The sequence below is a fragment of the Lutra lutra genome, chromosome 1 (genome assembly GCF_902655055.1).
Source record: "Lutra lutra chromosome 1, mLutLut1.2, whole genome shotgun sequence".
In the NCBI taxonomy this organism is placed as follows: domain Eukaryota; kingdom Metazoa; phylum Chordata; class Mammalia; order Carnivora; family Mustelidae; genus Lutra; species Lutra lutra.
The window spans coordinates 206,239,057-206,266,613 of record NC_062278.1 but is presented as its reverse complement, the minus strand read 5'-3'; the positions used below and the strand labels follow the sequence as shown (position 1 = coordinate 206,266,613).

Sequence of the window (27,557 nt, the reverse complement as noted above, 5' to 3'; positions counted from 1 at the left end):
ACAAACTGGGAGAAATTATCTGCAAAAAAACACGAATGATAAAGGACTGTTACCAGAAATACATAAAGAGTTCTTAAAACTCAATAGTAATAGGGGTTGGGGGCCAGGAGGAGTTTAAAAAAAAAAACTCAAAAATAATTTTTAAAAACCTGATTAAAAAATAGGCCAAAAACCTGAACAGACACCTTCACCAAAGATGTACAGATGGTAAATAAGCATATGAAACGATGGCCCATGTCATGTACCATCAGGGAGAGGTGAACTGAAACAATGAGATACCAACACACATCTATTAGAATGGCCAGAATCCAAAGCACGGACAATGCCAAGAATCGACAAGGATGTGGAACACCAGGAACTCCCATACATTGCTGGTGGGAACGCAAAATTGGTCCAGCCACTTTGAAGACAGCTTGGCAGTTTCTTACAAAACTCAACATTCTCTTACCAGATGATCCAGCAATAGCACTTCTGGAGACTTACACAAAGGAGTTGAAAACTTATGTCCGCACAAAACCGTACACAAGGTTGTTTATAGCAACAGGAGAAGGGGGGGGTGCTGGAGATTGGATCAGCCAATGGCCAGTGACTTAGTCCATCAGGATTATGTCATAAAGTCTCCGTAAAAAAGAGAACAGCTCTTTGGTACTTTTTTGGAGAGCGTCCATGCTTGGGGAAGAGGAACACTTCCACATGCCACCAAGCCGGGGGCCGGGAGCTCCACTGAGGACAGAAGCACCTTTGTGTGGGACTTTGCCCAGTGTATCTCTTCATCTGGCTAGTGATTCATATCCTTCATCATACCGTTTAATAAACTGGTCAACTTAAGTGTTTCCCTGAGATCTGTGAGCACCTCTAGCAAACCAGTCAAACCTAAGGAGAAGGTCGTTGGAACCTCCAATCTGTAGCCAGTAACCAAAGCACAGGTGACAGCCTGAGACTTGTGACTGATACCTGAAGTGGAGGTTGGGGGTTAGCCTCATAGGCCTGAACTCTTAACCTGTGGGATCTGATGCTATCGGCCAGTAGATTCTGTCAGAATTGAGTTGAATTCCAGGATGCCCTGCTGGTGGTTGAGAATGCTTGGTGTTTTGTGGGAGCCCCTGATCCTCACATTAGAATTGAACCTGGGGTTGCCTGGGTGGCTCAGTGGGTTAAGCCTCGGCCTTCGGCTCCCGTCATTGTCCCAGGGTCCCAGGATTGAGTCCTGTATCGGGCTCTCTGCTCAACAGGGAGCCTGCTTCCCCCTCTCTCTGCCTGCCTCTCTGCCTACTTGTGATCTCTCTCTCTGTCAAATAAATAAATAAATAAATAAATAAATAAATAAATAAATAAAATCTTAAAAAAAAAAAAAGAATTGGGTCTGGGAACTCTAGAAGACTACCCAATACATTTTATAAGGCTGAAATAACCCTGATAGCAAACACCTAACAAAGATAGTACAGGAAAGGAAAGTTACAAGCCAATCTAACTCAGGAATCTATATGTGAAATTTCTAAAAATATATGTTAGAAAAGACAGCCTGGCAACAAATTGAAAGGTTAATGCATCCAACCAAGTTATAGTTACTCCAGAATTCCAAAATTGGTTCGACCTTTGAAAAGTCGATGTAATTTTATGTATTAAGAGGATAAAAGACAAAAATTACATGATTATCTCAATAGATGTCAAAAAGCTTTTGATAAAATTTAACATCCATTCAATGTATAAACTCCCAGCAAAATATAAATAGAAGGAATTGTCTTTAATTTGGTAAATGATGTCTGCAAAAGGCCTATGGAAAACATTATCTTTTTAAATATTTTATTTATTTATTTGAGAGAGACAGAGACAGAGATAAAGAGAGCACGAGCAGGGAGAGGGGCAGAAGGAGAACAGGCAGAAACCCACTGAGTGGGAAGCCTGACTCAGGACTGTCCATGTTTAATGAGTTCCATGGGGCAAATACTCCAACCCTGGCTAACACTAAGTAACCAATGTAAGATCACTGAATGCAGACAAGGAGGAGGGGTGCCTGGGTGGCTCAGTGGGTTAAGCCTCTGCCTTTGGTTCCGGTCATGATCCCAGGGTCCTGGGATCGAGCCCTGCATCCAGCTCTCTGCTTAGAGGGGAGCCTGCTTCCCCCTCTCTCTCTGCCTGTCTCTCTGCCTACTTGTGATCTCTCTCTCTGTCAAATAAGAAAATAAAATCTTAAAAAAAGAAAAGAGGAGGAAAGAAAATGTGCGGTACCAGTACAGACGGTATTTCTGACATGTAGAGTCAATTGACACTAATAACCTCAAGAGCAGAGATAATAGTAAAGTGAGTAGGGAGTGATGAATTTTGAGTATTTGGGGTTTTTTTTATTACATTTGTTTTTTTTTTAAGATTTTATTTATTTAAGAGAGAAAGAGTGAGAGAGAGCATGAGAGGGGAGAAGGTCAGAAGGAGAATCAGACTCCCCCTGGAGCTGGGAGCCCGATGCAGAACTCGATCCCAGGACTCCAGGATCATGACCTGAGCCGAAGGCAGTTGCTCAATCAACTGAGCCACCCAGGTGGTCCGTTATTACACTTGTTTTTAACATAATCTATTTAATTGAAGTTTATACAGGTTAATTTTTAATAATTGCTGTATTTAACAATTGGCTCACAAAATAATGAGAAGTGAAACACTTTCTTCAAAACTAGTATCAGTCACCTCTGGCATACCACTGATTACAGACCTGGATGTGAAAGACAACCCATAGTTTTTATTTAAAAATATGGAATTATTTCATAATTTAAAAAGTTTTTTAAAAAGATTTTACTTATTTATTTATTTGACAGAGAGATCACAAGTAGGCAGAGAGAGAGAGGGAAGCAGGCTCCCTGCTGAGCAGAGAGCCCGACTCAGGGCTCGATCCCAGGACCCCAGGGTCATGACCTCAGCCAAAGGCAAAGGCTTAACCCACGAGCCACCCAGGCACCCTTAAAAAGTTTTTCTTAAGATTTACTTTTAAGTAATCTCTACACTCGACAGGGGGCTTGAACTCACCACCCCTGAGATCAACAGTCGTATGTTTGACCTGCTGAACCAGCCACGCACCCCAGGAAAGTGCTTTCATCATCTCAAGGAAGAGAACAATTTTTTTTCTTTCTTTTTTGGGGTTAGGTTTGTTGAGATATGTGTAGAAAAGAGTTAATATAGCCGCGCTAAGAAAGGACTGCTTACAGGGTTGGTCCGTAGCGGGCATCTCGGAGTTCCAGATTTCAGAAGGGTTCTTACCACGCGCTCCAGTAAGTGGCTCACTGTGCCTACAGGGTTTCTGCAAACAATGTGGTTTACGCTGAACACCTGCTTGACTTCTGGGAGACTGGAATCTTGGTATGTGCTAAGCAGTGGGTGCCTACATAACCAGTTCTCGGTAACAACTCTGGCCACTGAATCTCTTTGAGCATCCCTGATAGACGACGTTTCAAATCTATTGTCACAATTCATTGCCAGAGGAATTAAGTATGTGCTCTGTTGACTCCACTGGGAAAGGATTCTTGGAAGCTTGCTCCTTGTTCTCTCTGGACCTCCCTCCCCGTGCCTTTGCTCTTGGCTGATTTTGCTTTGTAGGCTATCACTGTCATAAATCTTGGCTGTGGGTAGGACTACCTGCTGAGGCTTAGAAATCCTGCTAGTGAATCCTTATGACTGGGTGTGATCTTAGGGACTCCTGACCCACGGTGTAAAATTCACCTTTTTAAGATTTTTTAAAAATTAAAAAAAAATTTTTTTTATTTGACAGAGGTCACAAGGAGGCAGAGAGGCAGGCAGAGACAGAGAGAGGAAGGGAAGCAGGCTCCCCGCTGAGCAGAGAGCCCGATGCGGGGCTCGATCCCAGGACCCTGGGATCATGACCCGAGCCGAAGGCAGAGGCTTTAACCCACTGAGCCACCCAGGTGCCCCTCACCTTTTTAAAAAATATACAGTTTGATGGGATTTAACGCATGTGCAAGTTGTGCGGGCACCAGCACAAGCAAATTCCGGAACATTTCCATTGGGGTGAGTTTCCTTATTCCTGGGCGGTCAATTCTCTCTCTCTATCCTCAGATCTTGGCAGCCACTGATGTTATTTTCTGTCCCTACAGTGTTGCCTTTTCAAGAATGTAAAATAAACAGATCAAATATGTAGCCTCTCTCTCTCTTTTTTTTTTTTTTAAGTGAACTCTACCCTCAGTGTGGGCTCGAACTCACAATCCCGAGGTCAAGAGTCACATGCTCTACTGGTTGAGCCACCAGGTGCCCCAGGATGTAGCCTTTTGATTCTAGCTTCAACTCAGCCTGTTGTTTTTCAGATTGATCCATGCTGTGTGTATGAGTAGTTCATTGCTTTCTGTGGGCTGAAGAGTATCCCACTGTATGTCAGTTAGATAGATGTACACAGTGGGTGTACATTTTTGTTGTTTTCTAGTTTTGGTGATTGTGAATAAAGCTGCTATGTACATACATACACAGGTCTTTCTACGGACATATATTTTATTTCTGTTGAGTATCTAGGAATGCAATGCATAGGTTGTAAGTATGCTTACCTTTATAAGAAACCACCACCCTGTTTTCCAGAGTGCTTTCCCAGAAGCAATGTTTGAGAGTTCTAGTGGTTCCAACAGCCGCTCGGGCACTTGGTATTGATGGTCTTTTTCATTTCATTTCATTTCATATTTTTAAAAGATTTTATTTATTTATTTGAGAGAGAGAGTGTGTGTGCAAGAGAGCACAAGTCGTCGGGGGGCGGGGGCAGAGGGAGAGAAAGAAGCAGACTCCCTGATAAGCAGAGAGCCAGACACGGGGGCTCGACAGGACACAGGCGCCTGGATGGCTCAGTGGGCTAAAGCCTCTGCCTTTGGCTCAGGTCATGATCCCAGGGTCCTGGGATCAAGCACTGCATCGGGCTCTCCATTCAGCAGAGCCTGCTTCCCCTCCTCTCTCTCTGCCTGCCTCTCTGCCTACTTGTGATCTCTGTCTGTCAAATAAATAAAATCTTTTAAAGATTTTAGAGGGATTAGATTTAGAGGGAGATTAAAAAAAAATCTCCCTCTAAGTATTGCTGTACCTGTGCTCCCCAAATTTTGATCTGCTATGTTTTCATTTTCATTCAATTAAAAATATTTTATTTCGCTTGTGATTTTGAATGATGGGTCAAAATGTGGGGTTTAATTTTCAAATGCTTGGACCTGGGGGTTTCCAGATATCTTATTACTGATTATTAGTTTAATTCTATTTTAGTCAGGACATGCTTTGTATGATTTCAATATATTTACATTTTAAGGTTTATTTTATGGCCCAGAATATAATCTTGAAAGCTTTTTTTTCTTTAAAAAAAAAAAAATATATATATATATATTTTTTTTTTTAAGTAATCTCTACACCCAGCATTGGTCTTGAACTTACAACCTGGAGATCAAGAGTTGTATGCTCTACCAGCTGACCAGCCAGGAACCCCTATAGCCCAGAATATCATCTATCTTGACTATGATCATTATGCACTATCTATGCACACTTGAAATATTGTGTATTCTGCTGTTGTGGGGAGGACTATAGAAAGGCCAATTAGATCAAGTTGATAGTGTTATTTAGGTCTTTCGTACCTTCAGTGATTTTGGTTTCCACATATTGAGGGAGGAGTGCTGAAACCTGCAACTATAAGTGGAGTTTAGTTATTTCTTCTTTGGTTTCAACCAGGTTTTGTTTTATACATTTTGAAGCTGTCATTAGGTTTATACACTTTTAAAATTGTCATGTCTTCTTGATAAACCATCTTTGTCATTATGTAATGCCCCTCTTTATCCCTGTAAAATTCCTTGTTCTGAAGTTTATTTTCTTTTCTTTTTTTTTTTTTTTTTTAAAGATTTTATTTATTTATTTGACAGACAGAGATCACAAGTAGGCAGAGAGGCAGGCAGAGAGAGAGAGAGGAGGAAGCAGGCTCCCCGCAGAGCAGAGAGCCGATGTGGGGCTCGATCCCAGGACCCTGGGATCATGACCCGAGCCGAAGGCAGAGGCTTTAACCCACTGAGCCACCCAGGCGCCCCTGAAGTTTATTTTCTATGTTATTAATAATATACACGAAGGAAGGCACCCGGGTGGCTCAGTGGGTTAAGCCTCTGCCTTTGGCTCTGGTCTTGATCTCAGGGTCCTGGGATCGAGCCCTGCATGGGGCTCTCTGCTCAGCGGGGAGCCTGCTTCCTCCTCTCTCTCTCTCTCTCTACCTGCTTCTCTGCCTACTTGTGATCTCTCTCTGTCAAATAAATATATAAAATCTTAAAAAAAATAATATACACGAAGGGACTCTTCATTTCTGGTTTTGTGGTGATCTTTTTGCTGTTTACTACTAGCATTTTTATGACTCCTTTTTTTTTTTTTTTTGTCGTATTCATGTTCCTGCTTAAATTCGCCATCTGTTTATGCACACTGCTCACCTTTTCCACCAGATCCTTTAACAGATTAGTCTCCCATAGTTCCATTACCTGGGTCATCTCTGGGTCTGGTTGTTTTGACCCCTTTATCATTTGACAGTGGCTTGCTTCACTTTTCTTCTTTTTGTTTCTAGGAATGGAATAAATGCCAGATGTTGTGTGTAAAAGAATGGTAGAGATTTAAGTAAATAGTGTTGATGCCCAACGATGGGCATGTCTCTTTTTCTGTGGGGTTGTCCATAGAGGGACTGGGGCAGTCAACTCAGTAGTACAGCTGAGTTCGAATTTTGCTTTTGCTCTAACTTCTTCAATGACAAACAGCTAGCTGCTACCTTTTGATTCATGTGAAGCCTGGGATGCTAGAATGTTTTTCTCAGCATTTCTGAGTTCCACTTTCAGCAAGCCCTGTGTGCCTGAACCTCAGAGAAGGAGGGTCTCTTCGTGCTTTTCCCATTTTGCCAGCAGCAAACTGCTGTGGCTTAATCACAGAGAGACCCATGATGGGGGCAGTTTTTCTCATTTTTTCCAGTTCAGCGGCACCCGTAGATAGACCTTGCAACTCCTGAGTCTCAGGATGGGGTTTCCTTCCTTTTTTCCCTTGACAGGTATCAGAAATGAGGCTTATAGTGGGGAAAAGGGCTTCCTGCCCCACCTGCCCGGGCAGGTGCCCAGGCAGGTGGCTTTGCTTTTACCCTCTCTCAGAGGCAGTTCATTTTTCCTGGCTGTGGGAACAGCAAGGTTTCCAGAAGCTTAAAGCTTTTGCTTTGAGTGATAGAGGAGTCTGGGAAGTGGGTGTTGTTTTGTTCCTGTGCACCACGAACTGGGGTGCTCTCGGGTCTCATGCTTCCCGCCCCCAGTTTTTCTTGTGAGCACCTAATTGAGGTTTGTAGAAAAGATCGTGTGAATGGCCATAGACAACCCTTGTGTCTAGAGCTTTCTGAGATTCTGAACTGTCAGACTGGCTAAACTTTGCCTTTGTGAATTCATTAACATATGGCTGTCTCCTTTCCCATTTTTATGACGCTGCCTCCCCCTCCAGGGCTCTGTGCTGTGTCTCTTGGAAGGGGCTTGTCGCCCTTTGGAATTCAATTTATCTGGCTGCCTTGTGACCTCAGCTCCCAGATGAGGCCAAGAAGTTGCGATTGTGCAGGTTATCTAACGTTTTTCTTGCTATTAAAGATGTAAGGGGTGTCTTCATGTGACTTTGAGCACCCTAGGTGGCAACAGCTCTTTGGGAAGGATTTTGTAACGGGAAAGGAGGGTTGATAAGTTTGACTACATAAAAATTAAGTTTAATGTTACTTTAACATGAGGTGTACGAAATTGCAAGCCACAGAGGATGAGAAGGTATCTGCAACACATATGACCTATAAAACAGCTCATAAATGTGATAGAATATAGTCAAATAGAAAAACGGGCTAAAGGGTTAAGCAGATGCTTCACAAAAGTAGAAATGTAGATGACTAATAAACATATGGGGAGGGACGCAATCACCGATCACTAGAGAATGCCAATTAAAATCACAATTATATACCATTACATGCCTAAAGAATGGCTAGAATTGAAAATGTGAGAATCTCTCTCTCTCTCTTTTTAAAAGATTTTATTTATTTATTTGACAGAGAGAGATCACAAGTAGGCAGAGAGGCAGGGGGAAGCAGGCTCCCCGTTGAATAGAGAGCCCGATGTGGGGCTCGATCCCAGGACCCTGACATCATGACCTGAGCCGAAGGCAGAAGCTTAACCCACTGAGCCACCCAGGCACCCCTTCTTTCTTTCTTTATTATTATTATTATTATTATTTTTAGATTTTAAGTAATCTCTATTCCTAACGTGGGGCTCTAAGTGCTGATGAGGAGACGCAGCAAAAGCAACTCTCATCCGTTGTTGGTGGGAGCTGTTCATTGACTGAGCCACTTGGGACATTATCTTGGAAAGGTTGAGATAGGCTGAATCCTAGCAATTCTGCTCCTCCATACAGACTTCTGCACTGCACGCAGTGTAGGTGCAGGGGCCGACTCTGGTGACTGACACATTTCTGCCTTTGGCTTTGATAAGCCCTTGGCCAAGGTGTTGCTGAGGCTGGCTGGCCATCAGATACCTCAGGGTAACTTTGCCTATCTTCTTTGCTCCCACATACTTTGTGTAATCTCATGGTTACACACTCAGGAGGCATTATAACTTCCACGTTCAAATTGGCAGAGACCCTCACTTCCCCCAAAGCCTCTCACGTACCTGTGGCAGCCCCAGAGCTGAGGGGAGAGGATATGCTGTCATTCTCAGCAGTGGTGGTGTTCACACAACTCACTGCTTGCTTGACCAATAAAGTGGCCCTTATGCCCCTTTCCCTTGGGTTTGGAGGGTGGGTTGGTACAGCCCCTTCCACTTCTCAGAATATGTTCACATACCTTGTATGAACATCATGACACTGGGAAGTAAGCTCCATCAGGCTGGGCTTTCGGTCCATTCTGTTCTTCGCTTTATCCCTGGTGCCTAGGTAGTCCTGTGAAGAGGTAAGGATTTTTACAGATGAAGAACCTGAGGTTCCGAGAGTTCTTTTGACTCCCTCAATGGAGAGGCCTTCTAGCTCTGAGTCCAGTGTTAGGGCTGCTTTTCGGAGCCCAGACTAACCTTTCATTCCTATAAATTATATGAGAAAGGACAAGGGACTGTGTCTGTGGTGTGATGTCACACAGAGGAAAGGACACCAAAATAGAAGTTTAAAGTCTGGGTTCTTTTTTTTTTTAATTTTATTTTTTTATTTGACAGAGAGAAAGATCACAAGTAGGCAGAGAGGCAGCAGGGGGTGGGGAAGCAGGCTCCCTGCCAAGGAGAGAGCCCGATGTGGGGCTCAATCCCAGGACCCTGAGATCATGATCCGAGCTGAAGGCAGAGGCTTAACCCACCGAGCCACCCAGGTGCCCCTAAAGTCTGGGTTCTAATATTGTCACTGATGCTTTCCAGTCTTAAGACCCCCAACTCCAGGCTCCGGTGAACCTGTGAGAAGAGCATGGATGTGAAATGTATTCTAAATAGAAAGGTGTGTTCATGGCTGCGTCTCACCAAAAACACACATTGAAGTCCTAACTCCCACTATCTGTAAGGATGGTCTCCTGTGGAAATAGGGTCTTTGCAGCTGTAATCAAGTTGAGAGGAGGTCCTACTGGATTAGGGTGGGCCTTCAACCCAGTGACTGGAGGTCCTTATAAGAAGGTCACAGAGACAACAGACACAGGCAAAGGGAAGATGGCCATGTGAAGATAGAGGCAGAAACTAGAGTGATGTAAGTATAAGCCAAAGAATGCTGGGGATTACTGGCAGCCCCCAGAAGCTGGGAAGAGATGAGGAATGATTTTTCCCAGGAGCAGTCAGAGGGAGTTTGGCCCTACTGACACCTTGAGTTTAGAACGGTGGCTTTCAGCACATTTCTGTTGTCTTAGCCATTGAGCCTGGGCTCATTTGTTATGGCAGCCCCAGGACACAAACACAGGTGTGGCGTATGTGTCAAGGAAATGCCTTGTGGAGACAGATGGCTCAGCACCGCATGGACACTTCTCCAAAGTGAAGTGATCCGTCAGTGCTGGAAGGCCCCCAGACAAATGACTTTCTTCCACGATGCCTGTGTTTCCCACATTTTCGGTTTGTCCTTTCTTTAGAGAGGAGGACACAAAACGAGCTATGGAGTCGTGTGGAAAAAGCAGACAGAAGAGATCTGGGAACGTCACCTGATAGTGCTGGGGTGTCAAGAGGGACCTCTCAAGCATAGGTAATCCCTGAGGGGCAGAGCTGAGGTCCCCAGAGAGGATGCTGGCTGGGCTCATGGAGCACGGTCACTGAGAGGCACAAACGCCTTGGCAGGAAAGAGGGCCAGCACAGAGAGACATTGATATATCTGATTCTAATATGGTGGCCTCTTCATAGGGCCAAAGACTCTTGGCAACATCTGGTAATTCCATTCATTAGGCCTGCATTGTCTCCTGCTCCCTTTCTGATCTGGGTTTTCCTATCCCTCCTGCATGTGTGGTGAAGATGGGATAGAGCCAAGGGCAGTGATCTGCATCCCATAATACTGTTGTGGGAAAAACAAAACACGGTACTAACAAACCCTTAGGTCTAGATGGGATTTAGAACTTACAAAGTACTTTCACATACAATCCCTCTTGATTGGGCCTCCTTGTGAAAGGAGCCAGAGGTGCCTAGCCATGAAAGACAGGTCTGTCCCCTGATTCAGAGAGTACAGGAAATCCTAAGTAAAACCATGCCAAACCCCCCCAAAGTGGATAAGCATCAGGTTAGGAAACCGTAATACACACAGGCCGTAACCCAACATCCTAATTTGCAGCCCTATCCGATAGCAAAGAGCAGACTGAGCTCACAGAAGCAGCTGAATGTCATCTGGGCAAAAGTCCCAAGATGAAAACAGAGGACTTCTGTTGTTAGGAAATGGGAGACTAGGTAAATTTAGACCAACCCTTTCACTAAGGACACCAAAAGATGTACAAATATCTGAAAAGCATCAAAGAGCTAACAAAATACTGCGGAATTACAAGGCTGACATCCCAGAGAGGACAGGAACTCAGACAGGTGAGCCCAGCATTCAGGGCCACTTCTTTCCCGGAGGCACTTACCCATTTGGAAGAGGGGGCTAGAACACTAAGTTGTGTTTCTGAATGTCTGGGGACTTGGTGGGGGGGGGCTGCAGTGTCGGAGTACAGGGCCCACCAAAGGTGGAAAGCTGGTAAACCACTGCCTGTTTGGGGCTGTGACCCCAGAGAATTGTGCCCTTAAAGGTAAGGATGAACCAAAAGCAAACCAGCTCTTGCATAGTCTGATAAGTCTACGGGCTGGTTTCAGTGACCTGGGACTCTCCAACCTTGATCTGGAATAATAATAATGTGATTCCAGAATTCTAGTGCCCCTGGGCACTTGCCTCTGTCTTCTCTAAAGAAGAAATCATCCTAGGCAAAATATTTCAATAAATACAAATATTTCAATAAATAAATAAGTAAATAATGTATTTTATAAATACCATGTCCAGCACACACACACACAAATAATGAGGCACTTGGAAGACTGATCAGGGAGAACTAGCCAAAATTAGGCAACAGAAACACATTCACAGGGATTCCATTTATTGGAATTATCACAGACTGAACACAAGCAAAGTTCTAGAAAACTCTTCCAGTAGTAATTCTGGCCATTTGGACTCCTAATTTTCTCTCTAATCCATCCTCATTTATTGCCTGCATTTACGATCTCCATTCTGTCTGCATTTACCGCTGTCTCCAGAGCTATCTTCTTAGAAAACAAATCTGACCTTGCCTTAGCCGTGTTTAATGGTATTCAAGGCCCTTTGCAATCTGTCCTAACTTGCCCTTTCCAACCTCATCACTCAGGACCCCTCCCTCTCACAATTTCTGGTCATATGGCAAGACTTTTCCATGAATATCCTCCCTCTACCTTGAACATCCTCTCCTCCCACGTTATCCTGAAAAACACCTCCTCATCCTTCAAAGTCCAATTTAAAGCTCTTTCCTTGAAGCCTTTCTGAATTTGAAACTCTAACTCCCAGTTTTGTAATACAATGTTGACATAATGTATTATATTTATTTTTTTAAAAGATTTATTTATTTATTTATTTGAGAGAGAGAGAGAGAGAGATTATGAACATAGGGTGGGAGGGGCAGAGGGAGAGGGAGAGGATCCCAAGCCGATCCCCTGCTGAGCGTGGAACCCCATGCGGGGGTCAATCCAGGACCCTGAAATTCAGACCTGAGCTGAAACCAAGAGTGGGACGCTCAACTGACTGATCCACTGAGGTGCCCCTATAATTATTTGTTTATAATTCTATTTCTCAAGTACATTGTTAATTTCCTGAGGTTAGGGTCTGTTTTATTTATCCAGAGTTCCTGGCACTTAGCATAATGCTTGGCTAAGTGCTCAACATCTATTTATGAAAGAAGGAAGGGTATTCTTTCTTTCTTTCTTCTTCTTTTTTTTAAAGTAAGCTCTATATCCCTAGTAGGGTTTGAATTCACAATCCTGAGATCAAGAGTCACATGTGCTACTGACTGGGTCAGCCAGGCACCCCTAGGAAAGGGTATTCTTTTTTTTTTTTTAAGATTTATTTATTTGACAGAGAGAGATCACAAATAGGCAGAGAGGCAGGCAGAGAGAGAGGGGGAAGAAAGCTCCCTGCTGAGCAGATAGCCCGATGCAGGGCTCGATCCCAGTACTCTGAGATCAAGACCTGAGCCGAAGGCAGAGGCTTAACCCACTGAGCCACCCAGGTGCACCTAGAAGAGGGTATTCTTAATATATAAGGCACTACAGACTCATGGACTGAATCGTGTCACCCCAAAAGTCATATGTTGAAGCCCTAACCCCTAGTGTGACTGTATCTGGAGACAGGGTCTTCCTAATCCAATAGGACTGGAGTCCTTTTCAGAAGAGGAAGAGATACCAGAGACCTCTCTTTCCACATGTGCACAGAAAAAAGGCAAACAGCAAGAAGGTGGCTGTGTGCAAGCCAGGCAGAGATGCCCCATCAGAAACCAGCTCTGTTGGTACCTTGATCTTGGACATCCACCCAGCCTCCAAAACCATTAGAAAATAAATTTCTATTGTTGAAGCCACCTAGTCTGTGGTGTTTTTGTTATGGCAATTCAAGCCGATGCATAGAGCACCTCTGGGATTTCAAACATGTATAAATCAGAAGTTATTCATTCTTATTTCTTATTCGTATTAAGAATTCTTATTAAGAATTCAACACAGAGGGGCATCTGGGTGGCTCAGTGGGTTAAGCCTCTGCCTTTGGCTCAGGTCACGATCTCAGGATCCTAGGATCGAGCCCTGCATCGGGCTCTCTGCTCAGCAGGGAGCCTGCCTCCCCGCCCCGCCCCCCCCCCACCCCGCCTGCCTCTCTGCCTGCTTGTGATCTCTCTCTCTGTCAAATAAATAAATAAAACCTCTTAAAAAAAAAGAATTCAACACAGACTGACAAGGATGGGTAGGGAGTGGACACAATGACTTTGAGAAAATGGCTTTTTAAAAAGTTTTATTTCAAGAACTTTGTTGTTTACTCTTATTTCAAAAAAAGGTGGATCAAAGTACAAAAAAAAAAAGTCAGTTGAAATAAAAGCGTAGGTTTAGAAATCACAGCGACAGAAGCAATGTACAGACAGCACAGACAAAACAACCCAATGTATGCGGTTCTGTTCAGGTTCTTTGCTTATTTTGTGTTTTCTCCCTCCTGTACAAAATACATCAAGGCATGCCATGAGACCAGAGAAAGAAAGCGTTTAACAAATGGTTACAAGAAATAGACTCTGTACAAGAGGAGGTCACGTTTCTTCCCCCGCCCCCCGCCCCCCATGCCCTCTCTTCTTGCTCTGCTTCAGGTGAGGTCATTCTGAAGACAGTTCACCTCCAAGTCCGCCTGGTCACCTTTGCCACCCTCGAGCTTGGGTGACATGGAGTTCTGGATGTTAAATGACTCCTCCTCTTTCAGGCAGGACTTGAGAGCTTCCTGGATTTTGTGGGGAGCACTGGGATCATCCTGGAAGAGGGAAAAGGGTGAGGGAGGGGCGGGAAGGAGACGGCGGATAGAGGGGGTCAAAGAACCACCCCAGGCTTTGGAGAGAAGAAAGAAAGAGACTCTAAGACTCGAACGAACCGAACGGATGCCTTTGCCGCCGCTTTCTAGGAAGGTCACCCTGAAAACTACACGTCCTCTGACAGGAGGCCAGAGTGTGTGTGCCCCTTACTGGCAGGGGTTTATCTACCAAGAGATGCTAACTTGAAAGGTGTTTCCTCAATCCACGCCCGGGTGAGTCCCGCTGCCTCAACAGGCCTGTCGTCCTTCGTGTCGGATGGGACTCGCGCTGCTGGTTCACCATCCGATCCTGGCGGGCACCGAGCCCTCCTGCCTACCTGGGTGTGTGTGCTGCCCGCAGCCCTCGGACCGGCTCCGGACCCGGACCTGAATTTGCTCGTTGCAGGCTTTCAGGAAACCCACAGCAGTCCACAGTCCCCCAGTTCTGCATTCTGGGCATTCTGAGCCATGCCCTGCCTTCCCACGGCTCTCTTCCTTCGGGGCCGTCCGGGCCTTACAGGCACGCCTCATTTTCTTGTGCTTCGTAGACACCGCATTTTTTTTTTTTCTTTCATACAAATTGAAGGTCGGTGGTAACCCTGGGTTGAGCAAGTCTATCGGCATCGTTTTCCAACACCGTTTGCTCATTTCCTGTCTCTGTGTCACACTTTGGTGATTCTCACAATATCTTAAACTTTTTCATTATTATTGTTATGTGATCTGTGATCAGTCATTACAACTCGCTGGAATTCCGCTCAGATGATGGTTAGCATTCTTTAGCAAGAACGTGGTTTTAAATGAAGGTATGTACACTGTTTTGTTGGCCACTTACTACACTATAGTATGGTGTAAACCTGACTTCTGTATGCACCGCAAAACAACAACTTTCCTTTTATTTGCTTAATTTTGCTATTTATTTGTTGTGGTGGTCTGGAATGGAACCCACCATATCTCGGAGATGGGCCTGCACACCCGTGGGATCAGAGGGCCTCAGCTCTTTCTCAGGCACCCCAGATAGCTACTGTGAGTGCTTGGAAGTCTGCTGATCACAGGCACGGGGGGTGAGAAGGGTAGGGAAGGTTACTCTCTGACCAGCTAGCTCAGACTTTTCTGACTTTAACCACTTCTGAAACCGAAGGGAATCATCATGCTTTGGGAGCAGGACCTACTCCGTACAGCTGTGGTGAGTTCTTGCCCAGGCTGACTGCTACCGAGTTTGACCCATTATGGCACTGGGTCGGGGTAGTGACTGGTTGGAAAGAAAGCAGAGAAAGTCTCCAGGCTTACACAGGACACTATAGGCATTCAAAAGGACTGTGTGCATACAAAAATCACTGTCGCCTCTCCCTGTCCCCAGCCTTACTTGGCACTTTTCCAGAAGACTATCTTCAACCGAGCAGTATAGTAGAGTTTCAAAGACCTCAGGAATGATTCCCAGACCACAGGGGAACACATGTTCCCCATTCCCAATGCCACAAGGGCCAGAAGCAATGAACTTCATACGGTATTGAGGCAGATTTCAGGCCCTTGGCATTTTCTATTATTGCTGGGAGAGATTTAGAAAAAAACTTCAATGACACACATACAGATGTAGTGAGATGGAAAGATCTCCCTGATATGTTCAGTATGTATATGCACTCATACACACACACACACACATACACAGGCTGTATGGAGAGGGAAGCGGGATGAGGAAGAACTGTACTTTTCATGCCGCGTAATTCTGTGTTGTCTGGGGAGAGACAATGGGCTCGGAAGCTTGAGAGCTGTGCCTTTAAAGACCCCAGGCAGAGCAGACTTTGCATCACAGCAAATCTGGAGTAGGACAGGATGGCCCGTACTTGCCAAGCCTCTTACAAAGATGGGACTCACTTTCATGTTGTTCAACACCACCTCCTTCTGACTGCCCCACCCACCGCCATCACACAGTCTTTGGGGGCAAACAGGCTTCGTGTGAGGAAAAGTATATTTAGGGGGCACCTGGGTGGCTCAGTGGGTTAAAGCCTCTGCCTTCAGCTCAGGTCATGATCCCAGGGTCCTGGGATCGAGCCCCTCATCGGGCTCTCTGCTCCACGGAGAGCCTGCTTCCTCCTCTCTCTCTGCCTGCCTCTCTGCCTACTTGTGATCTCTGTCAAATAAATAAATAAAATTTTAAAAAAAAGAAAAGTATATTTAGGGGTGCCTACAGACATGGGCATCAAAGCTGTGAGGCCATGAAGGTGGGGGGCCCAAATTAAGCGTGGCTCCTGGGATCTAGACAGATGAGAAAATGGACTTCTGGGCCAACAGGTGGGATGAGTATATTCTAAAAATAAGGAACACAGGTATCCAAACAATGCTATTAGACAAGCTAAGTACTTCCAACAAACAGGGCAGGTGAGGGAGTGTCTGAACCAAGACAGAGCTATGCTAGCCCGAGCGTCTCTCCGCCAGAACTGGATCCTAGCAAGCCTAGGGTTGCTGATTCCTCAGCAGAAGGCCCATCTGCCTTTGAAGTGCCAGAAATCCCTCAGGGCAAGGGAGCTGGCCCTCTAGTTGGCCTAAGTCCTGGGAACTGCTCCGTGTTCCCTTTCCTGGCATTCCACCCCAGCCAAACGGGTATCCCTCAGGCCAGAAGTGGTGCGGGTTCAGGCCTGGAGTCCCACTTGTCCAGACACAAACCTCCCTCAGCAGGGGGCACGAAAGAAATAGAGCCTCGGAAGGAAGAAAGATTGAAATGGGGAGGGAGTGCAGAAAAGCACTAAGGGACACCACAGAGATGCGCCAGTAAGGAATAAACTGAAATCCTGGAAGGTCTGTGGAATCTTGGGAAGACCGTGTCATATCCGTGACATTCTATTGACAGCGTGCGGCATTGGCCTGTGGATTTCAGGTGACATTAGCCACGCTGCGCTTCCCACACACTGGCCATTGCTCCTGGAGAACTCGCAGGCCTCCATAGCCCAGGCAGAGGACAACAGGCTCTCCCTTACCTCCTGATACTCCTTTCAGGGGCTGGCTGTTGGGCTGCACACAGGCTCACAGGCTCAAGCAGCCACCGGCTCGCCTGCCGCAGAGCCCAGGTGAGGAGCAGCACTGGGAGACTGCAGGTGGGGAAGGAAGAGCCCGACAGGGCTTCACTTCGAACTAAAGTGGCAACTGTCTGAACCGTCAGAGGTCTTGAATATGATCAAGTCTGACTTGTAGGCTGGATGGAGAGAATTAAGAGCTGAAGGGAGGAGATCCGGGGGTACTCACCCTGCTGGACAGGAGAGTCATCCCCTCTCACACTCAGAGCTTTGGCAGAGAGGACAGGATGTCCCCTGGGGCACAAGTGGAGGGCAAGATGCCAGGTTGACACAACCTATAGATCCAGGCGGGGCAGGAGACCACCAGAGCCTCATCTTGCCCCTCCACGGAGCGATGTCCTGAGCACTACCCCGACCACCCCTTCTCAGGTCCTTCTCAGGTCCTTCTCAGGCAGAGTCCCCCATGGTGGACCAGCCTGTGCTCTGCTCCAGTTTTAAGCCTCGTGGTATTCTGAACTCAAGGTCAGTGGGACCCTTACTGGACAAACGCCATACCTTCTACAAAGTCAGGTCAGCCAAGGAAACCTCGGTATTGGCTCATACCACCGAAACCTTCAAGAGGAGCTATTTCCTTCCCCTCCCTTTCTGGGAAGAGGAAAGTTGTCTGTCTATACCTGGGATGCCAGAAGAATGTACACATCAGAAATTTTCCTAAGGACCCTTGCTCTCTGGACAAGGAATACCCTGCCTCCAGAAACCATAGTACAGGTCTGGCAGGCTGCCCCACACATACAGTGGAACCAGGAACCACCACACAGGTCTGGAAGGCGACCTCACATGTACAGTGGAACCAGGAACCACCATACAGGTCTGGTGGGCTGCCCCACGCATACAGCGGAACCAGAAGGCCCCGCTAGGCCATCTTTTGCCAGCATTCCACAAATGGCGACCACATGTGTACCACCACGTGGGGCCGAACGAGGTAGGGATGGAGTGTATGGAGATGAGGGAGGCTCTTCAGGCCCTCAAGGTGCCTATCTCGAGGGCTGGTTAAAGTGCTTATCAATCTGAACATTTATAAGACATCTGGCATCCTGGGTTATTAGGTGGTCTTGAACGTATTAGTATCTTGGTGCATACCCAGTAAAATCGTATCTGCTTCCCTACCCTTTGTGTCAAAGACTTTAACAAATTATCCTAAACTAACCTCTTCGATTTCTTCTTTAAAGTCGACCCCTTCCTCCTCCTCCACCAGGCCAAGTTCTTCCCTGGGGTTTGGTGAACAAGGTCACGTTTACTGTTATTCTCTCTTTCCCCTCCTGGGGCTACACCATCCCCACCTATCAGAGGAAAACAGTGGTCTAGTTCCGTGCCGTCCCCACAGCAGCACAAGCCGCTCTTCCACGAGCTTCCCAGCCGCAGGTAGCTAGCTTGTGAGTCTGAGTTTTGCTCCCTTATCTGTGTATCGATGCCTTCACCGTGTGGTAGGGGGCCTGCGTCACATGCCGAAGTCCCGGGCTCGGATGTGACGTGATCTGGAGGAGCTTGAGCGGTTTCTGCTTTACTTATGAAATTTTCTCTCACAGTACCCAGTACTTTCTTTACCGGTTAGTGTGGTCCAGAAGACACACTAGAAGGCCAGGATCTTTAGAAACTGCTCGACTGGGACCTTCTCTTAAGTCTCAACTGATACTTACGAGCCCATCCTCCCAAGAACAGAATTTACCCCTAGACTTACTATGACACCAGTGCTCTGTGCCCTCCTCAGCTTTCACCAGCGTAATTATGCCTCCTTGGACAGTGTAAAGGACACTGGTCCAGCCATCCTGAAGAGCAACCGCCATTCACTTCAGTGACCACAAGGACATCCCCTCACTATGAAAACAGTCTTTCTTCTCCATACAGAGAGCAGAAAGACACGGGGAAGGAAAAATCGGACTTCTAAAGTCTAGATAAAGCTAAAAATCCCGAGTCATCCTGGAAAAAGATCTTTGGTACCACCTATAGCTGCCTGTCAAGGAAGCGGCGCGCCATCCCTGTCCTAGTCCCACGTCACCACCCAAACTGGTCTCTCCACGCTCACCTCCAGAGCTGGGAGGAGCCGTTCCCAGCTCGGAAGTAGCCCAAAGACAAGAGCAGTGGCCTGGGCTGGCCTATGGATAAGGGAGAGGGTGGGAAAGACGAGTCACAGGTGACAGACAAGTCATCACGGGGAGCCAAGGTACGGGCATGTGGAGTGGGGAAAGGAGGTACGGGGACTGTGGCAAAGTTTCCTTACGTTTGGGTGAGAGCCTTCGGCAATGGTGGAGAGGGAGAAGTTATCGTTGTGGAGCTCAGACGGGGTCCGGAATTTGCTGGTTGGGACAGAAGAGAGCAGGGAAAACGTGAGTGCGACGATCATGGCAAAGCCTGCCCAAAGCGTCGCGGGTCAAATGGTTATTTCATCGGACACCATGGACCGTAATAAGGAGTGCCGTTATTTGATGCACCGCGGAGGAAAAAAACTTCTGCTCCTTAAACCGTGACCCAGGAACTTTCTTATCACCTAGAGTTTTTATTATATACTGGAAGTGGCTCACGGAGACTTCAGATAAAGCACTGACAACGATATGAACAGCTCTGGCCAGGACCGTGACTGCCAGGCGGTTACAACCACATCGTGACTGCCATCTGGCCAACAGTGATGATAAGATGCCAGTGATTGTGAGACGCAGTCCAATTTCAGAGACGCTAATATGTGGGGAAAATGCGCGACTCAGAGGCAGGACACTGCAGCAGTATCTGTAGCACACGGAGGACGTGGAGCGTGAGCCCAAAAGCAAGCAAGCACGCGCTGGGAAGTGAGGGTGGCATGCTCGGAGGTAAAGGTGCCACGGGGGCCAGGCTCTGTGCAGAACACAAAGGCTGCTGATGGAGGAAGGCCTAGAACATGGTACTGTCTCTGGCTGCCACTCTTGCTTCTCCACTGCCCTGTCAGCTGCTCCTTCTCTCCCCTGGCCTCCTCAGCAGCTACCCTGGTAGGTGGTCGCAGCGTGGCCCTCTCCTCCCCCTGCCACCCAGGGTCCTGGCTGATGAGGACATGCACGGATCCAGCCCGCCTCAGCACACAGGCACAATGGAGAGGCCCCTGCATTGCCAGGACGGGTCGCTGAAAGGCTCCCAGCGGCCGCATGCATCTGCACAGTGCAGGAGTTCACCCAGCAAAGGAGCAACAGATGGCCTTTTGTCCTTCTCCCAGGATCCCAGGGAAAGTACTTCAGGAGCATTCTCTGGAGGGAGTCTTGGGTCAGCAGGGGAGGGGAGTCAGGGGGCAACAGGTCGAAACGGGGGGGGGGGCAGTTCTGCATCAACTGTCTCTCGGGCCCCCAGGAAGCTGAAACGCAACCTCTTCCTTTTGTGACTCCCGTGACACTTCAGAACATTCCTTACTTTGCTCAGGGACAGAGTGACTCTCTCACAGTGCGTAAGGCCACGGCCAAGTGTGCAAGGCCTGGACTTAGAGGGAAACACGTGTGGATCTCACATGCACACAGCAGTCACTCCTCTGCTAAGAGAGAAGCCTGAAGGAGACTCTATTCCCATCTGGCCCTGAAAATCCACCACAGAGGAAGCCTAGCCTAGGCCCTTCCACCCCCAAAATTCTACTTAGGAGAGGTCAAGAGGACTTCCCTAAATCCCTTGCACTTCTCTCTGGACCAGGCGCCGACAAGCTGGGCATGGCAATGCGCTGCCCAAGCCCTTCTCTCCAGCGTTCAGTCCGGAGGAGTCGGGCCTGGGAGACAGCAGGTCTGAGGGAGCTGGGGTTACTCCTCGCAGTCCGTGAGCGAGATCCTCACACTGGCCGCGGCCGGCAAAGAGCCAGGGAGCAGGTGCAGTCTGCTGTGGGAGGACTGAGCGCAGTAACGTACATGGGGGACCACGGCCAGGAGGGCGCTGGGTGTCTTTTCCTTAAGCGCCCTCTGACACGGGGTGGGAGGCACTGGGGACGGTGCCGGACAGTGTGCCCCAGGGGCTCAGGTCCTGCCACAAAGCCAGCACGTTCCGTGCAGGAAGGGATCAACCTGGGAGCCTCTGGGATGGACAACACAACTAGGGAGGCACAGCAGGTGCCAGGAACCCCCGTGGCCAGATCCCCGGGTCAGATGGCGGGGGCAGCCGCAGGAGCGGGGTGGGGCTGGCGGACTCAGACTCACTTGGTCCTTCGCAGCTTGGTGTTCTCCGTCTTGAGCAGATAGAGCTTCTTGGCGAAGAACACGGTCATCATGAAGAGCAGGAGCAGGACGAGCGCGGCTGAGCCGACGGCCACGCACATCACCTGGAAGTCGGTGATGATGGACTCGCAGCGCATCCCCTTGTGCCAGATGTAGTCCTGCGTGTTGCACCTGGGGCAGCGACAGAGTGAGACTGAGGGGGCGGGCTGGCGGCCACGGCAAGGGCCTGGCCCCTTCGCCCCACATTCACCTCAGCAGCCTGTTCCCGTGAGGGTCTAGGGCAACTGGGGTGGAGGTTCTGCGTGGCCACCCCCTGCAGTGGGCAGGACAGCGCTGGGGTCCAGGACATAAATGAGACAACCAGAGTGCCGAGGGACGGAGTGAACAGGTCACTCACGTGACTGTTAAGGGACTGCGTGGAAGGCGGGTGGGAACTCTGGTTTTCTACCTCGCAGCCTCAAGGAGGACAATCATAGGATTCTCTCAGCTCCCCTGCCCTTGGCTCTGGGTGAAAAACAAGATTAATGGGACCTCTGGCTACAAAAGTAGTCAACCCACTCTACCCGGGAAAACCTCTCCTGGTGTTCTGCAGTCCCGTCTAGTTCACGAGGCTCCCCAGACGCTGAAATAGAAGGAAGTGACAGACAAGGACGAACACAAAGATGGATGTGTAGTCTCCTCCTCTCTCTGTAGCCCCCCAAATTCTGCCCCTAAAGCTTCCTGTCCTATTACCATGAGAACAGTCATGAAAGCACAGTGAGAATCAACCCTCTGGGTGGGTTTCAGTCCTTTTGTTGAGTGACTTTCTCTTGCCCTTGGGGACATTCCCAGGCTCCAACTCTTCCAATGACATTGCTGTTTCCATGGGAACCAGGCTGCTTCAAAGAGGAAAGATGTGGAAGGATATAGAGGCAGGCAAAGGAGGGAGGACATGAACCTCGGGGTGAATGACAGACAAGAGAAAGGGGTCCAGAAAAGGGGAAATTACGCCTCGCCTCAGAGAACTGACTACTCCACACCCGAAATAGTGTGCAGAGACATGACTAACAGGAAAGTCTTTCTTTTCCAAAGGACGCTCTGCAGTCCTGGGAGGCTATCTGTCTGAGCGCAGTGGGCAAAGAAGATCCCACTAACCCACGGTTCTAGAAAAGTTCTGCCATAGCTCTGCTCATTTCCCTGCAGTGGGTCAGGGTGACAGAGACAAAGGCGTGCTGCAGTCTGCAACGGAGGGCTCGGCAGTCTCCTGTGAGTGGAATGCAAAACAGTTTCTGAGCCACAGCAGAGCCTGGGCATGCACAGCCTGAGGAGGGATCTTTGGGAGGGAGGACCGAGTGTGCCCCTGGGAGGGAAGGTGAGCAAGGGGAACTGGTGGGGGGACTTGTGGAAAAGCCCTCTGAGGCGGGACCCACTGGAGGATCCCTGGTCAGCACAGCCAGGCAGCTTACTGAGGACAAGCTTGCTTTCTCACTCGGGAGTCCCTAGAGCTCCAGGAGCTTCTGGGAACTTTGCTAGTTCTCCAGAGGCATCCAGGGCTCTCCGTTTCATGCGTTTCATGCGGTGATGGCAAGACTACTTTGAAGGTGAAAAGCCAGGCCTCCAGCAGGATGAAAGACAATGATTTCACACAGAGATTTCAGAGCTCCCAGGGTAAATCCCACTAAGCATCACTATCATCCCACTAACCAAAGCTTGAGGAGCAAAATCACAGGGTTCCCACATACTTCTGGTACCCCTTAGCCAACTAGCAAGGTACTGTTGCCATAATGTCTTGATGACAGTTCCTCCTTTTAGCAATGACTGGACAACTCCAATCAGAACTGTGTGGACACATTCTATATGACTGACCTTAATCATTTCATGATCACTTATAGGAAAGAAGGAACTGGAAGTCAGCTTTAATGCCAAAGGCACAACATTCACACTTTCTATATATTATTTTTCTATCGGAACATCAAGGCTGCAGAATTTGAATTCTTCACATACCTCCAAAAAGACCAAGAAAAAGAAACATCAGGAATGACACTTAGAGAAACAACACCTAGATTACAGAAATGTTCCTCCTAGGACCAACAGAAACAAGTCCCAGAGCAATCTGGGGGTCCTACCCCACTTCCAGGGTCTATAAAGGATGGAGACAAGCAAACTACCCAGATCACTGCTGACTTGGGATTCTTCCAGAATAAGCCAGTGAGCTTTCCAGCAGGTTAATGACCTTGCCACGAGGGCAGGTGTATGATATATTCCTGATGAGGCATGGGATGCTGGCTGCAGACGACGTCCTTAGAGACACTAAATTCTCAGGGTCTTTAAAACATTCTGCGCTGGAGGACAAAGATCAAGTAGAAGGGGAAAAGGCACTACCAAAGTCAAGGAACCCCATATCTGCTATGCCAGGAAAGATACTCTGCCTCACTTGACCGACTTAAGTGGCTGCTCTTGGGGTCTGCTCCTCATTGTGACTCTATAAGTCCGCCCCCTACAGGTGCCCTGTGGGCAGAGTCCACCTCCTACCACACATGTGTCTCAGAGGGCATGCTCAGAGGCCTTCTTTCCTTCAGAGCAGGCTTATAAGCCTACTCTTTGTGCTACTGTAGCCAAAACTCTCCCATGGGACCCCTTGAGCCAGTAAAGGCTGCTTCCCAAAACCCTCAGAGAAGTCCCTTCATTTTGCCTTTATAGTTTAGTGCTTTGGTATAGGGCACACACAGGAAGTACATTTAAGAAGTAACTTCCTGTGGAAGATATCACGTGAACATCTCTTGACCTGGGAATCCCAAGAGCCTCTTGGCTTGGCAACTCACTACCTCTTGGAAGTTGTGCCCATCATGTCCTCCTCTTTGCTGAGTAGGCCTCACATATGCCTTTCAGTTCTTTTATAAGTCCCTGTGTACCTGCCTGCCACACCCTTACCTGCAGAAGGCCCCTATGTTCTCCACCAGGTAGCACTGGCCGCCATTGTGACAGTAACTTGGGAAGAGGTCGCACACTGACCGGCAGGAGCCATTATGCCGCACAAAGCCACTGCGGCACTCGGTGCCATTCTCGCTTGGGGCCAGGTCCCTGCCTGGCTCTCCTGGGCGGGGCCTGAGGGCGATGCTGCTGCCAGGGACCATCCCCAGAGTATGCTGTGGGGGGACGGCATGCCACCGACTGGTGGGCTGGCCAGTCCCGGGCCCCAGACCAGGCTTCTCAGTGGGCACCAGAAGGTCACTTTCATCTTCCAGGTCTCCACCTCCTGCTGCATCCTTGTCATCCTCCTCTTCCTCCTCCTCTTCCTCCAAGTCATCATAGAAGGATGTAGTGGGGTAGAAGTCAGATTCATCAAAGGGGGTGAAGTCATCATATAAGTCAAGCAGGCTCCAGGAGGGGGTCTCTCCCCCACTATCGGGGTGGTGCTCTGAGGTTCCTGGCGACCCCGGGAAGCTCTCCAGGTCGGCGCCACGGCCCTCACCATCCAATCCTTCGAAGTAATCGATGTCAATTATATCTGACGCCGGCTGGGGCTCCAGTGTGCCCTGAATGGGGAATGTGGGCTCTGGCCCATGTGGGTCATGTGTGCTGCCTCCCAGGTTCAGCCAAACTTCTAAGGGGCTCTCCTTGGGGAGTTCGGGGCCTGGGTTCAGCTTATCGTCAGGAGTGGGGGAGGGTGGTCCGCTGGCCTCTGTAGCCTCGGGGGTAACAGGGGGCATCGATGACTGTCCCAGGGCCTCCTCAGGAGCCGGGGGCGTGGCTGGCAGGGCCTGGGTGTCGCCGCTGCCCGCCTCTGCGGTCACTCCACCCAGGCCCGGGCTGTCAGCCTCCAGCCAGGCGGTGCCGGTCACTGCAGCGGACGCCTCCAGTGCCTCCTCTGGCCCGGCCCCAGGCCCCACCACAGCCGGTTGGCCGCCAGGTGCAGTCCATGAGGTCTCATCCTCCCCAGCAGCTGGTGGGCCGGCCTTCTCCCGCGTGCTGTTGGCACGCGGCTCCCACTCCAGGACGCTCTTCACCTGCTCTTCGGCCTCGACGGCGCTGCCCGCCTCACGCGCTGTGGGCGGGAGGGAGGGGGCACCACGTCAGGGCCCCGCCCCCTGCCGCGGCTCGCGCTCCCGGCCTCCCGGCCCACCCGAAGACTCCAGGACCAGGTTTCCCAAAGCCACGCCCCACCATTTAGGCCACGCCCCCAAGGCGGGGAACACACCCGGCCCGACTTTTCCCGCTCAGGCCCCGCCCCTCAGGCGTCAGGCCCCGCCCCCGAAAGGCCCGCAGTGTAAACGGGGCGGCCCCCACCTTCGGCCCCAGGCAGAGGTTTGACCCTCAGGACTCCACCCCACCGCCAGACCCCGCCCCTAAGTCGCACCCTCAAGCCCCGGCCCACTCCAGGCCCCGCCCTGAGGTCGCATCCTCAGGGCCCCATCACCTCCAGGTCCCGCCTCGAAGTCGCACCCTCACGCCCCGCCCACTCAGGCCCCTCCCCCCAGCCGGCACCTCTGCCCACCCACCCGGGTCGGGGCCGACCCCCACCCCTCGGCCTCCTCCAAGTACCCCACCTCCTCGCGCGCCCCTTCCTCCGCCCCCGTCGCGAGCAAGGCGCTGCCCCGCCCCCTTGCCATAGCTCGCGAACTCCGCCTGTACCCGAGGCCAGCGGGACCCTGGCCCAGGGTGAGGTGCGAGAGCCACTGGGGTCCCGGTCGCAGTCGGTACGTACCCGGCGCGGCCCCGGCGGCAAGGACCAGCGTGGCCCCCAGAAGCAGCAGCAGCAGCGGCGGCGGCCCCCGGCCCGGGCCCCCGCCCCCGGCTCGGCCCATGGCGCGGCGCGCCGACCGCTGTCCACGGTCTGCCCGGCTGGCTGCGCCCTCGGCTCGCCGGCCGCCGCGCCTCCCGCCCGCGCTGCGGCCGTCTCAGCCCACCGTGGGCAGCGCGAGAAGCCGCATGCCGCCGCCGCCGTCCGCCGCTGTCCCCGGCGCGCCGCGCCTCCCCGCCTCCCGCGCCGCAGCTGCCGCGCTCAGCGCCGCCCCCACCCCGCCCGCCGCGCCCGCCCCGCCGCACGTAGCTCTGACGCCTGCCCTGCTCGGTCCGCCTGCCGTGGACAGACAGACCCCCCGGCTCTGGAAGCCGAGACAAACGGACGTGGAGTAGCGCGGGTGGGTGCGGAGCACAGCGCCGCGCGTGGCGTTAGCCGACAGGTGCACGGGCGGGAGAGCTGCGAGGCGGGACAGCCCTCCCGGTGGAGGGCTGGCACGGGCTCCCCCCCCACCTGCGAGGAACCCACCCGCCACGCGGCGAGCACGGAGGCGGGGGCCCAGACACCCGCAAGTTCGGGGCGGGGCTCGGGAGGGCCGCAGGGGGCGGAAGCCCGAGCTCGCGCTGTGGAAATGAACCGAGTCCGGGGCGCACGGAGCCTCTCGGATTTCTGCGCCAATGCCGTGTTCGCGGCGGGGAAGGGTCTCGGGGACGTCTGCGGGTGCCCACGGGGGCGGGGCAGGCGCCGGCAGCGCCAGGCAAGGGGGCGAAGCCGACCGCCCAGGCTCTAATCGGATCAGACCTAATCCGTCCACAGCCAAAGCGCAGACCTCGCACAGCCAGGCCCTCCACAACGCATCCCAGGGGCAGGGAGCAAGACCCTTCTGAGACTACGGCTATTCCCGCCTTTCTTCTCGTCTCCTCGGGGTAGCCTGGGCAGCACCCTTTAATCCTGGCCCCTTCATCCCAGGATCCATCACCACCACCCTCCCAACACACATGTGTCCCAGACTAGCAAACTCAAGGTCCTGGGCTGACCCAAGGAGCCAAGATCGCAGCCTAGGGACGCGCGGGCTCCAGGAGCGGTGTTAGACTAGTGTGCGGGCTGACCGAAGCTCGGTGTTCAGCCAGGGACCCCTCATCCCGAGACATGCTTGGTGGGGAGTTGTGGCCTAGTCCTGGTAGCTTATCCCGCAAAGCAACCACCCACCTCCTGGTGTGTTATTGACCCAAATGACATTAGGGGTCACCACCTTAGATGTGACACCCATGGTATTTGAGAGACACTCCCATTTCTGTCTCTAAGGAGCCACATAGGTAACCAAGTTGGAGAATCTATCTCCTCACGTCCTAGTGCGTGTCTCTGGATGGCATTCCCTTGGTTCAAAGTGGGTTCCTTTCACAGACAGTCCTGTGACAGGAGCCTCTTAGGCAGGCTGGTGTTCCCTGCCCTCCAAGTCTGCCTGGAAAACGGGCTCAGAAAGCTCGGTTCCATTACCTGTCCCTTCTGCGAAGCCTTCCCAGCCTCCCGGTGATATCGTCTGTCTACAGCAATTCCCCACTGGACTGTGGAGCACACTGAGTGCACAGGACCAAGCGCTGG

General features: G+C 50.3%; 1 protein-coding gene across 3 annotated transcripts; it reads right to left on the bottom strand.

The window, feature by feature from the left end:
• Positions 1 to 26,186, bottom strand: CSPG5 (chondroitin sulfate proteoglycan 5). 3 transcript variants are annotated; one of them, XM_047695194.1, is made up of 6 exons: positions 25,920 to 26,186; positions 24,146 to 25,259; positions 21,218 to 21,406; positions 19,303 to 19,378; positions 8,831 to 8,925; positions 1 to 19 (listed from the first exon to the last, which is right to left on the bottom strand). In XM_047695194.1, exons 1-6 carry the CDS (start codon positions 26,017 to 26,019, stop codon positions 16 to 18), a joined length of 1,578 nt encoding a protein of 525 aa, XP_047551150.1. In that variant the 5' UTR covers positions 26,020 to 26,186; the 3' UTR covers positions 1 to 15. The 3 variants fall into 3 exon arrangements, with proteins under 3 accessions (XP_047551150.1, XP_047551143.1, XP_047551158.1); XM_047695187.1 differs by lacking the exons at positions 1 to 19; positions 8,831 to 8,925 and adding an exon at positions 13,469 to 13,980; XM_047695202.1 differs by lacking the exons at positions 1 to 19; positions 8,831 to 8,925 and adding an exon at positions 16,152 to 18,364.
• Between the last annotated feature and the right edge of the window lie 1,371 nt (positions 26,187 to 27,557).